At 33.8% G+C, this 14,773-nt stretch overlaps 4 protein-coding genes across 12 annotated transcripts in view; 1 reads left to right on the top strand and 3 right to left on the bottom strand.

The window, feature by feature from the left end:
* LOC112515451 (zinc finger CCCH domain-containing protein 66-like) overlaps nt 1–2,735 on the bottom strand; it is a 16,582-nt gene extending 13,847 nt beyond the window's left edge. For all 5 annotated transcript variants that reach the window (XR_003069523.1, XR_003069522.1, XR_003069525.1 and 2 more), the window contains exons 1-2: nt 2,380–2,735; nt 2,205–2,276 (exon numbers count right to left, since the gene is read on the bottom strand). Coding sequence is in view for 1 of the 5 variants with exons in the window: in XM_025122282.1 (XP_024978050.1) it covers nt 2,205–2,276; nt 2,380–2,670 (363 nt within the window). In the remaining 4 variants the exon portion in view is untranslated. The remainder of the gene's footprint in view (nt 1–2,204; nt 2,277–2,379) is intronic.
* Nucleotides 2,736–3,918: 1,183 nt separating this feature from the next.
* LOC112515420 lies at nt 3,919–7,211 on the bottom strand. 5 transcript variants are annotated; one of them, XM_025122233.1, is made up of 7 exons: nt 7,126–7,211; nt 6,903–6,978; nt 6,266–6,427; nt 6,034–6,141; nt 5,277–5,341; nt 5,034–5,182; nt 3,919–4,001 (listed from the first exon to the last, which is right to left on the bottom strand). In XM_025122233.1, exons 3-6 carry the CDS (start codon nt 6,356–6,358, stop codon nt 5,035–5,037), a joined length of 414 nt encoding a protein of 137 aa, XP_024978001.1. In that variant the 5' UTR covers nt 6,359–6,427; nt 6,903–6,978; nt 7,126–7,211; the 3' UTR covers nt 3,919–4,001; nt 5,034. The 5 variants fall into 5 exon arrangements, with proteins under 5 accessions (XP_024978001.1, XP_024977999.1, XP_024978000.1 ...); XM_025122231.1 differs by lacking the exon at nt 6,903–6,978; XM_025122232.1 differs by lacking the exon at nt 7,126–7,211 and having other exon boundaries at nt 6,903–7,092.
* Nucleotides 7,212–7,968: 757 nt separating this feature from the next.
* LOC112515419 (myb-related protein 315-like) lies at nt 7,969–9,342 on the bottom strand. Its single transcript, XM_025122229.1, has 3 exons — nt 9,179–9,342; nt 8,845–8,974; nt 7,969–8,544 (listed from the first exon to the last, which is right to left on the bottom strand). Exons 1-3 carry the CDS (start codon nt 9,309–9,311, stop codon nt 8,028–8,030), a joined length of 780 nt encoding a protein of 259 aa, XP_024977997.1. The 5' UTR covers nt 9,312–9,342; the 3' UTR covers nt 7,969–8,027.
* Nucleotides 9,343–13,054: 3,712 nt separating this feature from the next.
* On the top strand, nt 13,055–14,676 carry LOC112515615 (tripartite motif-containing protein 65-like). Its single transcript, XM_025122516.1, has 6 exons — nt 13,055–13,284; nt 13,409–13,491; nt 13,592–13,725; nt 13,811–13,860; nt 13,949–14,023; nt 14,118–14,676. The coding sequence occupies exons 1-6, from the start codon at nt 13,055–13,057 to the stop codon at nt 14,674–14,676; spliced, it is 1,131 nt and encodes a 376-aa protein (XP_024978284.1).
* The last annotated feature ends 97 nt before the right edge of the window (nt 14,677–14,773 follow it).

The following is a 14,773-nucleotide window of genomic DNA, read 5'->3' as shown; positions in this document are numbered from 1 at the left end:
TATTTAAATTACAAAAATGAAATCTTTTAACGATTAATGCGGTTGAAAATATTTTTAAAAAAATAGAATTTGAAAAAAAAAAGTTTCAACAATTGTATGTTGAAAACATTTTAATGTAAAATAAGAATGAGAAAATAAAAGATGAATATGAAAGATAGTTTTTCATTAAACTTGGTTTCTCAAGATTCCATGAGGAATAGTTGCTGTCAACCAAACTCTAAAACAATTGCTAAAAACATATTGTTGGTTCTATTGGGAAAAAAAACTTAAGAAAAATGTAGAAGACATTAGTTAAAAAAAACCTCTAAAATCCTAACAAAATTAAGAAGAATTGCATACTCGGATTAATCGTCTCGAATCGTCTCGAAATAAACCTGAAAAAAAATGTAACCACTAAAAAGGGCATATTGAAGTTTGGTGATGCTACATGAAAAATTGTAACAAAAAAACTTCAAAAATCTCAATAAAAGTCAAAAGGAATGCATACACATATTAGTTTTCTCAAAGTATACTTGAAAAAAGATAACCATTACAAAAATATGTTGAAATTTGTTGAGGCTACATCATGGTTTGTAATACTTTCAAGATTCTATCATCAGACGATTATTTGAACCATTGTTGCCATGAAAACTCTAAAAAGTGTTGTCAAGAACAAACTCTCCGTTTCATTGAGAAAACTTAGGAAAATCATAAAAGAGAAAAGTAAAAAAAACAAAATTCTAAAATCCCAACAAAAATAAAAAGAAACGCATACCTGAATTAGTCTTCTCGAAATAAACTTGAAAATAGATTTGTTGAAAAATAACAATTTATAAAATGAAAAACAAATCAAGTGATGGAGATGGAGAAAAATGAAATGAGAAACAAATCAAGTGATGGAGATGGAGAAAAATGAAATGAAAAACAAATCAAGTGATGGAGATGGAGAAAAAGAGATTGAATGATGAACAATTTATGAAGAAGAATTAGGGAAAATGAAAAGATTGTGTTAAATGCAAACATAAATGAATAATCAATGTTTATAGAAATTAGAATGTGAAATTAAAAAAAAATTAAAAAAGGATGAATGAAAAAAAAAAGATAAATAAGTTTCCAACCTTTAGGAGAAGTCAAGTCATCAACCTTGGTTTCTCCTTTAATATAGATATATAGATATAGATTGTATATACATTTTTCTAGTATATCTACATATTTTGGTGTATATATATTCCCCCTTGGGGCTTACGCCTCGAGGATCGATTCCGCCTTTTAGAACCTTGCTTCAGCAATAGGATGCAGAGCCATACAGAGCATGAACACTTCCTATTGGTCATGAGACCAACATCCTCCAGCCATCAGAATCAGGTCTAGTGTATGGGAGTAGGGTGAGGTCCAGCTACAGTAGCTAATTAGTCAGTTCCAGATTGGTCATTAATCACAGGCCTTAAGCCTGTTAGACCATGAAGGATATGCTCTGCTGCTAGGTAGAGCACATCGTAACTGACTAAAATATATTCGTAAAATTCATAAGCAATCCACAGATATCTGCATTTATTTATTAGCAAAACTTGTTAATCCCTCTGTTCTAACTTCTAAACAGAAAAACCATACTCTCCTGTTTGGACGACTTGCACATTCCTATCTTTCGACAAAAAGTACCACAAGTTTTCCTTTACCCTTAATCAAGGTTTTAAATGGTGTGGCGGTGAGGTCAAGGCCTTAAGCCTTAGGAGCCATGGCGAGGCCAGAACGTTGTTCATGCCTTCATGGTGTGACTTATGGCGGAAAATCTGTATAGCATATATATAATTATATATATACACACATGTTTTCTACTATTATTCAATGAGCCAATGATCATGGACGACTTAAATTAGAAAAAACAGGAAGAAGGTAAAAGAAAAATCACAAAATGCGTTACAAAAACCGTGCATTGGGTTATGATGTGCCACAGGAATCACATGTCCAAGATGAGCCATGAGCCACGGCACCCCATGGCACTGCCCTTAATTGAACAATGATCAAATCACTTACTTACAGATGTTATCCAATTATAATAACGGTTAATATGATTAATAGGAGAAAATCCTTACACTTATAGTTTTATAAATGTATCTAGTTCTTCAACGAAGGAGAGAGTATAAATAAACCTTTTAACTCGTTACGTTAGGAGAAACACATATGAATAGATGAATCTATGAAAGATGGTATGTAATCGGATATACCTTGCATGGAATCGGACACGAATTCCTGTATGAACTCTCAACACCATTTTCATTGCTTTTTCCCAGATCAACCTTCACACGAACACCGCATAATCAAAGAAAAGACACAACAATTTGCAAAAAAAAACAAATTCCTTTCAACAGAGACATCAATAAAGGGAGGCAAAGTGGATACCGAATTTTCCGACAAAACAGGGTGATTGAAAATGCACGTCGTGCCGAACTTGCAAGTCCCAGTTCGAAGGAAAAAAGAGCAATCTTTGGCGTTAGGTCGAATCGGGTGCAAAAGGTTACTGTTTCTAAAACCATCATCATCACCATCCAACAGAACAACCTTGGATTCATCTGAATAAGTATCGCTCTGGTTCGATTTGAGCACTGTATCCACCTCTGGTATTTGAGAAAAGAGACATTTCAAATCCAAAAAGAACTTCTTCTTGATGCCGTCGTCTCCGGAAGTTGCCATCAAGAGAAACCCTAATCGATTGCAGAATGAGCGAATCGAGTATCGAGGGTTACAACTTACAAGGGTGAAGAAGAAAGAAAGAGGGACCGATTGGGCGGGGGGGATATAAAAAGTCAAACCTTTTTGATTTTATTTGACTGGGGAAGAAAGGACAAAGACTAACATTAATTAAATATTTTGAGTATGTTATAAAATTAGTCCATGATTTTTGTGGAAACTCTGATTTTAGTCCCTGGATTTTTAAAATTACAAGAATTGTTTTTGTCCCTAGCCATAACGGCCACTATGATCATCCGTTAAAAGTTCACACGTGATTTATAAATTAATTCTCTTTGTTTTCTTATAAATTAATAAAATTACTCCTTTCCTGTTAGTTTTTTTGTATAAGTTTTAATGAGTAAAGCATCTAGAAAACAAAGTAGAAAAACTACCATCAAACACTAGAATATCCCTGTCCATTTCAGATTTACGGTCATCAACAATTTCAGTTTAAGCGTCAGTTATGGTTCGAAGATTTACTGAGAAACATGAGGCTAGTGAGTTTTTTAACGCATGTTTCTTCTGTCGACAATGATTCAAAAAATGTGATCCATGAAGTTGAGGATAGAAATATTAAAGTGAAGGAAAAGGATTATTCAATTTTGAAATTGGTTATTTGGTGAGGAAATGATGGTGCGGGTTTTCAGGATAGCTTATGCATACCGACTAATTCCCCAGACGACCACAAACACTCTAGAATCATCGCATATGATATGAATCTCTATGGTATAGCTTGGATTTTGTATGAAAAGGGAAGAAGATGAATCCTTCTAAATGAAGGTGCATATGCGGTTTTAATCTTTTGAGTTTTGCAAATGAAGAAATATGAAGATGAGTGGCAGTGAGGGGTCGATGATTGAGGTTTTTTTAGAATGCAATGGCTTTTACGCTTTGCTTTATCAATTCATACATCATGTCTTACAGAAAAACATAGAAAATAACTGAAATGCCTCTTACATTACAGTCCTCGTAATTTCCAGTAATGAAATGCAAATCACAATGACAATCCTCGTAATTTCCAAAAGTTCTGGATGAAAATCAGAGCTTCCACAAACCACAAAAACGATCTATGTAATTTGCTAAGATATTTTTAATAAAAATAATTATTTTAATATAGAAAAAATTTTAATTCAAAACTTTTATGGAAATAACATTAATATCAATACATTTAATGAAAAATATTACGATTTTAATTATAACCATAAAGCAGGCCTTTTTCTTCTTCCCTTTTTACAAAATGTAGGTCTTGGATCATAACCACCATCTTCTATTTTCCACCAGCATTTGATAACCTATGTAAAATAAAATGCCATGTCATAATCATGTCATTTTATGTGCTGTCAATATAGCATACCAAGAAGACACTGATGGTTCTAAATGGCGTGAACTGTGACGTGATTGTAAGGTCAAGCCTTAAAAGCCACGACGAAGTCATAATGTTTTTCAAGACCGACCTAGTAAATCACACACTACTATACGTATACATGTACAATAAATGATGGTTTAAATAAGAAGGCTAAGCAGTAACCAATGGGAATGAAAATAAAGGAAATTGTTTGGTTTTATATAATATAACAAGTCCATTCCCCATAAGCCCATATTTTCTTTCCAAGTTAAACCGGAGACAATCATTCCCTTTTTCATTTCGCAGCCGGAACCAAACAGCCCCTAAATATAGTAAGAAGTTAAGAAGAAAAGGTCTATATATATGAATCATTGAAAAAAAAAATCCTAATTGAAGATGCATATCAACACATGTGAACCGACGTTACAAATTTACTCATATGGGTTCACATATACATCTTTTTCAAATGGATTTTTTTCAATGATTCGCGTATGAACAATTCTTTCTTACTTTCTCACGATCTTTAGCTTTTTATTTGAATCCGATATGTACAATATATATATACATACATGTATGTGTATTATTAGTCAATAATATTGATCAGTCAATTTTTAATAAAGAATAAGCCTTGGTGGTGGCGCGCCTTAAAAAACACTATGAGGGTTAACCGGATGTGGGAGATATGCTTTGACGCCACTGAGCACCTTTTAGAACATTGCTAATTGATTAGATTGTGATGTTATGTAATGTGATCTAATCCAAACCTGGCCCGTTAACATGCCTAAACCAAACCAAAGGGGCCCAATAAATCTAACTCAAAAGTTGGCTTTGGAAGTATAAGATGTAGGCTCTATCCCAAAGAAACAGTAGAGCGACTGTTAAGGAGAAAACAGTGTTTGATCAAACATGTCAAGTTCTTGACAACAATCTTTCCTGCTGGTTTAGACAAAATATTGTATAAAGCGTGTGGAAAAATCACCTTATTTTTTGGCAGGAGGGTCGCGGCTAAGACCATGTTTCCTCAACATGTTGATGTAGCTTCTCATGAGGGTGAATTTGTTGCTTCCTAGATGATAGAAATAGTCCCATGTATAGATCCCAGTTTTATGCAAGTCGTCAAAAAGTAACCTAAAATGGCAAATCAGAAAAGAAATTACTCCATTAGAATCAGTAGAAGGAAGTGACGTTTTCAGCAAACAATCATTGTACCGCTAGTAAGTACCTTACCCCGTAGTTGCCTACGGGTTCTGCAGACATGATCCCTACATGACGGCGTCCATAAATCACCTGGTTTGGTTTCACACTGGTATCAGAACATGGTTCAGGTAGATTCCAGATCAACACTGCATTTGGTACTAGGAATGGACTGAAGAGAGTGAGGTAGGCAGATGAAAGATTTATGGAAGGTTTTAATTTGACATGAGTATTTTAGTAATTCACCTATCTTGTCTCATCTCACCCAATGTGTCGTGTCTCAGTCTAATTGTTATGTCAAACGTGGGAAACAAGTTTTTCTTCTTCTATTTCTCATCCAAATCAACAATTTTGGTCCATTTAGGCTAGATGAATCACACTGGTATCAGAACATGGTTCAGGTAGATTCCAAATCAACACTGCATTTGGTACTAGGAATGGACTGAAGAGGGTGTAGGCAGATGAAAGAATCATGGAAGGTTTTAATTTGACAGGAGTATTTTAGTAATTCACCCATCTTGTCTCATCTCACCCAATGAGTCGTGTCTCAGTCTAATTGTTATGTCAAACGTGGGAAACAAGTTTTTCTTCTTCTATGTCTCATCCAAATCAACAATGTTGTCCATTAGGCTAGATGAAGGTGAGGTAGGCCGGTGAAAGAATTGTGGACGGTTTTAATTTGACATGGTAGTTTAGTAATTTACCTATCTTGTCTCATCGCAAGACTAGAAAGTCGGCACATCATGAACAATGCTAAGCTAGAAAACTATCAAAATCAGAAGTACCTTTTCACCACCAATTGATCTGATCTTACTATCAACAGAAGGGCTGAACACCCTTAAAAATTCAGCAGGCAAGTTGTACCTACTTCCGTCTGTAAATTCGGCAACAACCTAACTCGAACATCACAAATAATTTTCAAATGAATAAAACATCTTGACTATGTATTGAAACCATATAAATATTTTAAGTATTCTTCAAAAACCTGAAAACATAAATCAAAGAGAACACAATTACATTCTTTGGAGCCTGAAGAGCAAATTTGATCAATCGAGGACAGTCTCCGGCCGCCAAGCTTATGCATCGTTTCGCTCTCCATACCGCAGACATTTTAAGGGGGCGTGCCTATGAAGTGGGTGCAGAGCCAGGATTCTCGATGAGGATGGTCCTCTTGAAAACCTATGTTGAAACATGTCTCATCTAACGGAAATTTAATGATATTTACAATATAAAAAAACCCTGCAATAGATCTTTAGTTTGAAAGTGTTTCAACATATCACTTGTTAAAGGTAGACGGCTAGATCATTGGCAGAGGAGGTAAATCAGAGAATGCATCCCCTTGGCAGAGGAGCGTTGCCCAGGCTCGAACCCTGGGACCTAAATCATATGGATTACACCCACACAGCCACACCTCTACCGCTGGGACAGATCATTGGGGACTAACATGGGTGCTCAAAATCAAATGACCATTGGAAGATGAAAATCATGAGGAGAACAGAATACAAATGATGAAAATCAACTCATTTGATTCCAATTTCATCTCAAGTTGTTGAATGTGTATCATGACTGACATGAAATGGAAGGATTAGAGCCAAAGGAAACAGTGAAGCTTGAACATCACAAATGATGGATTTTAATCATATTATCTTAATACCTGTTAACATATCAATTCTTCACCAACTCATAAAAGACCATTATGAAGCAGAGAAATATATCTTCCGGATTAAACACTGAATTGAAAAAATAATGTTTAGGAGTTCTATTTGATACAAGATCTCATACACAACCTCCATAAAGGTATACCTTATATCCTACAATGAAAAGATGCGTAAACTCTAAATTAGAGATATACAAGTGATATATGACCGATTTCTTACAGATCAATTGAAGCGGAGGCGGCCGCTGAAGCTGAGGGCCTGACCAACTGACCGATGAAGTAGTAATTCGCGTGAGGCGGCGGGGATTGAGGGCGTGACCGAGTGACCGGAGTTAGGCAGCAGAGCAGGGGCGGGGGCGGGGGCGGTGGCGGTGGCGGTGGCGTGCGGACTTCTGGACTGAGTCCGCGATTTCGTTTTCTTCGTGAGAGTAGAGTGCGCCAGTACAAACTTGAGGAAGTTACATTGATTTTGGAAGAAATTACATTTTGGTCCCTATAGTTTGTTAGAAATTACAAATATAAGCAAACATGCAAATTCTTACGGGTTTGGTCCCTCGACAAACTTGAGGGTGGGTAATGGGTTTAAGCTCGCCCCGAAACAAGGTTGGGTTGGCTCTACGTCTACGGGTGGTCAGACAAACAATCAAACTGTTTAAACCGATTAGTCCAAGTTATATTGGAAAGTTTTTGGCAATTTGAAGGGTATGGTAATCTAGTCTAGTCTAGTCTTAAAAGTAGTTAAATCGTTCGGTTCAGTCCGGTCTACGGTTTGGACCTTTTCTTGAACGATTTAGACCAAATTGACTGTCAAAATACACGTGTATTAACTATATTAGGTTCCGTGTTGTAGGGTTAGCAACATACAGCTTATTCGATCAGTTAAACATGATTAACTTAACGATACAAAAAGTGGTGATTATTAAGGAGGAGCCAAAAAAATTACAAATATGCCTCTTTAATGAAACAACCCTACTAAATAATAATTTATCAATTTATACAGACAGATTAGACAAAAACTTACTGAAAAAACAACCACTACCACAATTATCAATTAGTTTTCTTGAATAAATGACCTAATACAACATATATATAAATTGGACAAAAAGAAAATGATTTTTACATCTACTTGTTCCCCAAAACGAGAAATGTGTCCTCTTGTTGCTTGAAACAGTCCCACAACAACAACGAATCTACACCATCAACCCACTCTTGTAACGAATAATCTCCTTCGATGGAAAAATTAGGGTTGATTGAAACGGAATCCTCATAAGAAAGCGAATAGGTATCGCTTTTCGAAATCGACGTTGACTTTTCTTGGTTCGTGTTCGTCCATGAATCCATGTCGAAGTTCCCCCACATCATGGTGTGATGATTTTGGGAGTTTGTGTCGTTTTCGAATCGGTGTTCATTTGTCTTTTTGATATCCACTTGGGTATTTCCGTTGGTCATTGTTGCCTCATAAATGATGTTATATTGATCATTCTCGGTTGCCGAATCTTGTTTTTTCTCTTCGTCGATATGTTTGTGAGTTTTCGGGTCTACCCCGAGAAGCTTAAGTTTTTTCTTGATTCGAGTATTCCAGTGATTCTTGATTTCGTTATCGGTACGCCCAGGGAAATGTGAAGCTATCTTAGACCACCTAAAATACATTAAAAGTATTAAAATATCTCATATATGTGTTAGTTTAATACTTTAATATATGATTATACATACATACATACACGCATATATATATATACACACACACAGAGTGATTCATACGAGAATAGTAGTAACCAAATAAGATAATATAAAAACGCGGTCGTATCATATGTGATTTTACACTAAAATCACGTGTAAAATCCATTAGTGTTAAATCATATATGATTTTACACGCGATATAACTGGTTTCACGATATTTTATTTAGAAACTGTTATTGTTTGACACCTCTCTACATACCTATTACCAAGACGAGCGTGAAGTTCAATTATCTGATCCTCTTCGGCTTCTGATAGTGTCCCTCTTTTCAGATCCGGCCTTAAATAATTAATCCATCTTAATCTACAACTCTTACCGCATCTTAGCAAACCTTCATGAAAACACACAATTCGAAATGTTAGCATCCAAAATCCATGCGGCAAGACCGCTCTTAACCACGCTACTTTATTTTCCTTTTTTACATAGAAACGTTAACGGTTTATCTTCAACTCTGTACGAGAAAAGATGATATTTTTTCATCGAAAAACAAAGTATACATGACAAAGAAAATTAACGATATGACAGAAGAAAATACCTGCAAGCTTAGGAACCATTCGCCAACATTGTATGCCGTTGTTGACGATGAAACTCATGAGCTTTCGATCTTCTTCCATCGTCCACGGACCTCTCTTTAATCCAGCTCGATCACAACACGGTTGTCTCCCCATTTTTCCCACAATCGATGGATCAATTTCCCAGAAACCAACTTATTTATGTTAAAATTCTTGATGCTGTTCTTGTCGATCGAATTGATTGAACCCACAAACACCAAAGGAACCCTTTATATATATATATATATATATATATATATATATGCGCGAATTGAAGCAAAGATTCCTTCCAACAGATAATTTGTGAATATTAAAAACCCAGTTTGTTTGAAAAGGGGTTTTGATGATGATTAATGATCAATAAACCCCTAGAAATGGTCACCCACTCTTTACTTGTTTAATATTCGACGTGGGTTTTTTGTGTTGACAAATTACGACACCCTTTTTGCATTCCATTAAATATTTTGGATTTGTGGATTTGGAAATCATGGGGATTTATTATAATGATGAATGAGATTAGGGTTGATGGGGATTCTCTTGGCCCCTATCAAGAGCTGGCCACTTTTGTCTTTGAAGGGAACTTGTTCATATACTTTAGATGCCATTTTCACTTCCCCAATTAATTAAAAACTTGTGTTTAATTTATTAGGGTTTTTCCGACTTCATTCGGGTATGAACCGTGGTTTTAGGTCAAAGATGTCGTAGTCTGAAGCTGAAAAAGTTGGTTTTTAAGTGGCAGAAACCGTTCGGATTTTGGTTTATTGTTATAACTGATGTGATGAACTTTACATATGACGTTATGCGTTGAACAATTGTGTATATATAGAGAGATTGAGACGTATAATCATTTTAAAAGATTGATAAATCATATAAATTTACAAAGTAGGTATTATATATATATATATGTGTGTGTGTGTGTGTGAAAATACAATATTCATATAGTGTTGTTTCATACACGTGAAATGTTTATGCTTGTTTTGTGTATGGAAAAACAGTTTTGAACTATATATATATGAAACAATATTGTATAAACACTGTATTTTCATACATGTTCATGAAAATTGGTTTATAAATTTGTATAAATTATTGGGTTTATATAAGAAATTAATAGACTCTCTCTCTCTCACTCAATATATATATATATATATAGAGAGAGAGAGAGAGAGAGAGAAAAAGAAAGAAAGAAAAAGAGGAGAGGAAGTAGAGAGGCATGAAAGGAAGCATATAGATAAAACAAGTAGTAGTTATGTGATTTCATAAAATGAGGTTTGACATGTAGTGCATTCATATAATTCAACTTGACAACCCCCATACTTGGTCAAAATCATTAATTTTTTTAAATAGAAGTCGGTTCAAATTAATAAAAAGATTAGATATCATGAATATATTTGAAGATGTATTTGTAAACCGACATTACATATTATTCCCATACAAATGTTATATGGAATAAAATTTGAAGAGATAAAAAGACATGTTGACATCAACATCATGAGTCCATATCATCATATGTTTTTTGTTATGTCCTGAACCTGAATCAAAAGGTTTGAAAATTACATAACTAATATAAATATCATTTTCAATTTACGTTTATTTTATGTAAGATGTATTAAAATAGATTTAAAAAAATCATATTATTTTCTTCTGAAATTCCATAATATTACACGAATAATAATTAGTGGTAAAAATAAATAAAGGTTATATATTATTAAAATAATAATAATAAAAAGAATGAATGATTGGTGTTCATGTATCTAATAGGTTTGAAACTCGGAAGCAAAGTTAATTGAACAAGTTTGTTTGGTTGGTGAGGAGACGATGATTCCATAAATATAAATATTCTTTCAATCATTGATTATTATTTTTTTTAATTAAATAAAATGTATTTATTATATCATATCATAAAATAGTCTATTCTAATGAGAAAAATTAACACGAAAATAATGAGAAAAACGAGAAAACTCACCGAGAACTGATATATAATGACTGATAAAAAAGAAATTAAAACATTTTAAAATATTTACTAATTTAGATTTTGCCAAAAAAAAATATTTTATTAAATGTAGGAAATATTATAATTAAAATTGTAATTCTTAAGATGGAAAAGTTGTTGATATATAACCTTTTATAAATAAAATTAATTTCTTTTGAAAATACATTTACAAGTAGAGTAAATTACGTTTTTCGTCTCCATGGTTTGTTAAAAATTACAATTTGTGATATAGAAATTGTAATTCATTGTTATTTTTGTTCCGATAATTTGTTGTTATTTCGGTTTAAAATTCTTTACTATTTTGATGTATTGTATTTAAAGGTAGAAATTAGCTCACAAATTACAAATCATAGAAACGAAAATCCTAATTTTGAAACCATCAAAACTTATTAACCAGGTCCAGAAATAAAATCATAACTAACTCTTTTGTTTTTGGGTTAAATGCATGAAATAACAACCTACTTTTATAAAATTTCTTATTATAGCATTCTACTTTTGTTTTTCTTTATTACAGCAATGTACTTTCAAATTATTTTTTATTAAGGCATTGTACTTTTAAAAATCTACCCATAATAGCAATGGGTAACCTATTACCTTTTAAACCGGTTAACCCTTTGACTTTTTTGCTTGTGTGACTTTAATAAGGTGATGTGGATGCCACATCATTTTGATGACTTAACTAAAATTAAAATAAAAACCTATTTCAAATTATTATTAGTGATTTTCATTTTTCATTGCTATGATCTAAAAAAACATTTAATTTTTTTTATTTTTTCTTATTAAGTTGCATTCAAATTAAATATTCTTAGAGTAAAATATTTATTAAATAAATATGAAACATTATTTTCGAGATATATTTTGTTTGTTAAAAATGTAACTTTTTCTATTTTATGTTGTTCAAATAAATACATATATTTTAAAGTTCTCTTTAAAATATTAACAAAATAAATTGTTATCTACAATTTTTTAATATTGTTATATTAATAAATAATTCAAAAAAATCTAATTAATTTAATATATTTATACGTCAAATAAATTTTTTTTGAACAAATATAATATATTCTTTAAAAGATAATATTTTTTGGTAAAAAAAGAAACAATTTTTATTTTTCTTTTTTCAAAAAACACATATTTTTTTTAAAAATGTTAGCGAGATAAGTTGTGTTATACTAGTTTTATTGATATTGGTATATTAATGAATAATTTAGAATTTATCTAATTCATTTAATACATTTATTAAATAACATGTAAAATATCTAAATATTAAAATTAAAAATACAGTGTTTAATAAGAACTAGTAAATGATATAATAAAATAATTTTAAAAGTACAATGATGTAGTAAGAAAATCACACCACTATAGTACATGTGGACAGCCTACATGGACAATGAGGTGGCATGGAAACCTAGTATAATGGGTAAGTTTAAATCAAAAGGTTACCCAATGCTATAATGGGTAAATTTTTCAAAGTACAATGTCCTAATAAAAAATAGTTTGAAAGTACATTGTTGTAATAAGAAAAACTGAAAGTACAATTCTATAATAAAGAAATTTATGAAAGTAGATTGCTATTTTGTGCATTTTGCCCTTTGTTTTTCTTATACATGGGCTTCGGAAACTAGCCCAGACCAGATATATATAAAAAGGCCCAAATAATTGATTGCCTGTTGTAGATGAAGGTTCACCATTAGAGCCTTACACATCTGCTACACAGAATACCAACTCTAAAAAGTAGCCGTTAGAATCCCCTAAAATGGGGAAGAAGGGAATTCAAAATTCCAGCCGTTATGTTAAATCTCATCTTCTCTCTCTAACACATACGCACTAGAATCTTTCTCTGCTTCGAAGCAGCGCATCGGAGCTTGAGAAAATGGTGGGTGAAGAACCAAAACGGAGCACCCCAAAACAATCGGACAACGGAGAGAGAGAAAACTGTGCATTATTCAGCCCTGGGTTCAGATCGGTGGCAGCCATGGCTGGTTGGGATGAAGAAGCACTGTTAATGGCTTCTCTTGTCGTTGAAGATACGCCAGATCGTGATTCTAAACAGAAGAGGCGCTCAGATCCGCTTTTCAAAACTCCACCTACTAATTCAAGAAGGTTAGATTCCTAATTCGTTCACTGATTTTCTTCCATTCATTGCTTCCTTCTGAACAGACCTCCGTTAACTTCGGTTTTTTAAGTATCAATTCAGTTGTTATGATTGATATGTCTTGTGGTTCAGAAAACGCAGAGATCAGAGGAAGAGTCCTGTTTCAATTCCTGTGGCTGTTCTAGATCTTGGTGAAGAGGAAGTTTCTAGAGAAGGTTGGTCCATTTTTTTACCTCTTAGCCCTAATTTAATCATCGAAACCAGATTTGGTGAATTTTTAGATTGATCCCCAATTATGATGTAATGGATTAACAGAAATTTTAGAACAGAAGAAAGAACCGACGATTGATGTTGATGCCAATGTTAATCCAAAAAAGGACGAGAAATCAAATGAATCAAGCTCTTCAATTCCATGCATCGATCGACTTCGAGAAGAACTCTCTTGTGCAGTAAGTGTTCCAAGCGATTTCGTTTCGTTCTATATTCAATCAACAAATCGGTTTCCTATTTGCTTAACTGGTTGTTTTTTGACAGATTTGCTTAGAAATTTGCTTCGAACCAAGTACCACTTCTTGTGGACACAGGTACAAATTCATAAGTCATATCTTATCGATCAATAAAAAGATGCATAATTTATGTTAGGGTTTTGATTTTGATTTGGAAATGGTGTAGTTTCTGTAAGAAATGTCTGAAATCAGCTGCTGATCGATGCGGCAAGCGATGTCCAAAGTGCAGGCAGCTTATCAGGTTAGTGAGTTGTATAAGTTTCAATCCGAACTCTTTTCTATGATCAAGAAATTTGAAGTATTTCTAACGGAACTATTTGGTTTGTTTTATTCAGCAATGGAAGATCTTGCACCATTAATACTGTTCTATGGAACACAATACAGCTTCTGTTTCCACAAGAAATAGAGGCAAGAAAGACTGTGGCCGGAGGAGGTTCAAACACCAAAGAATACGGTGACGTCCAAAGCCCTCCGGCAAGGAGGAGGAACCAATACCGGAGTGTGATTGAAGCATTAAACAGTCCTGAAGGGGAACAGCTAAGTTTGGAAAGGCGGCGAAGGACTAGTAACCATAATTTGAGACAACAAAGTTTCCGTCCTGCTTCTGTAGTGTTATTGAACAGTAGAGAATCAGGAGATAATAGTGTGACGAGGAGGAGGAGGCGGAGGGAGGTGGAGGTGGTGGTGGTGCCACCACCAGCACCACTGAGTCAAGATGAGGATGCTGCTTTGGCTTTGAGATTGCAGCGGCAGGAGTTCATGGGAGCGTTTAGAGGGTCTGAAGAACAAGCGGAAGTGCATAGAAGAAGCTCGGTGACACGGGCTGCAGTGAATTTGAGGGCGATGGCATCTCGAGCAATCGATATCCGTAACCTTCGTGGTCGACGAACCTAGATGACATATAGTTGGTTTAATTTGGTCACAATTTCTGTGATAACTGTAATCAAGTATTGAGCATAATACTTAAAAGTATCATACCATGGGGTGTTAA

The sequence above is a fragment of the Cynara cardunculus genome, assembly GCF_001531365.2.
Source record: "Cynara cardunculus var. scolymus isolate 2C chromosome LG 7, CcrdV1, whole genome shotgun sequence".
NCBI lineage: Eukaryota > Viridiplantae > Streptophyta > Magnoliopsida > Asterales > Asteraceae > Cynara > Cynara cardunculus.
Note: the sequence above shows the minus strand (reverse complement) of the source record. Positions and strands in the feature narration are given on the sequence as shown.

Bases quoted from the DNA above. Each gene is read 5' to 3' on its own strand.
- LOC112515420 (XM_025122230.1), bottom strand. From the start codon at position 6,347: ATGGAGAGCGAAACGATGCATAAGCTTGGCGGCCGGAGACTGTCCTCG. The intron at 6,142-6,233 runs GTTTTTGAAGAA...TGTTCGAGTTAG, and splicing joins TCTTTGATTTATGTTTTCAG to GTTGTTGCCGAATTTACAGA. The intron at 5,183-5,276 runs GTACTTACTAGC...TTGCCATTTTAG, and splicing joins GTAGGCAACTACGGGGTAAG to GTTACTTTTTGACGACTTGC.
- LOC112515419 (XM_025122229.1), bottom strand. From the start codon at position 9,311: ATGGGGAGACAACCGTGTTGTGATCGAGCTGGATTAAAGAGAGGTCCG. The intron at 8,975-9,178 runs GTATTTTCTTCT...GTTTTCATGAAG, and splicing joins AATGGTTCCTAAGCTTGCAG to GTTTGCTAAGATGCGGTAAG. The intron at 8,545-8,844 runs GTATGTAGAGAG...AATGTATTTTAG, and splicing joins CACGCTCGTCTTGGTAATAG to GTGGTCTAAGATAGCTTCAC.
- LOC112515615 (XM_025122516.1), top strand. From the start codon at position 13,055: ATGGTGGGTGAAGAACCAAAACGGAGCACCCCAAAACAATCGGACAAC. The intron at 13,861-13,948 runs GTACAAATTCAT...GAAATGGTGTAG, and splicing joins ACCACTTCTTGTGGACACAG to TTTCTGTAAGAAATGTCTGA. The intron at 14,024-14,117 runs GTTAGTGAGTTG...TGTTTTATTCAG, and splicing joins AAGTGCAGGCAGCTTATCAG to CAATGGAAGATCTTGCACCA.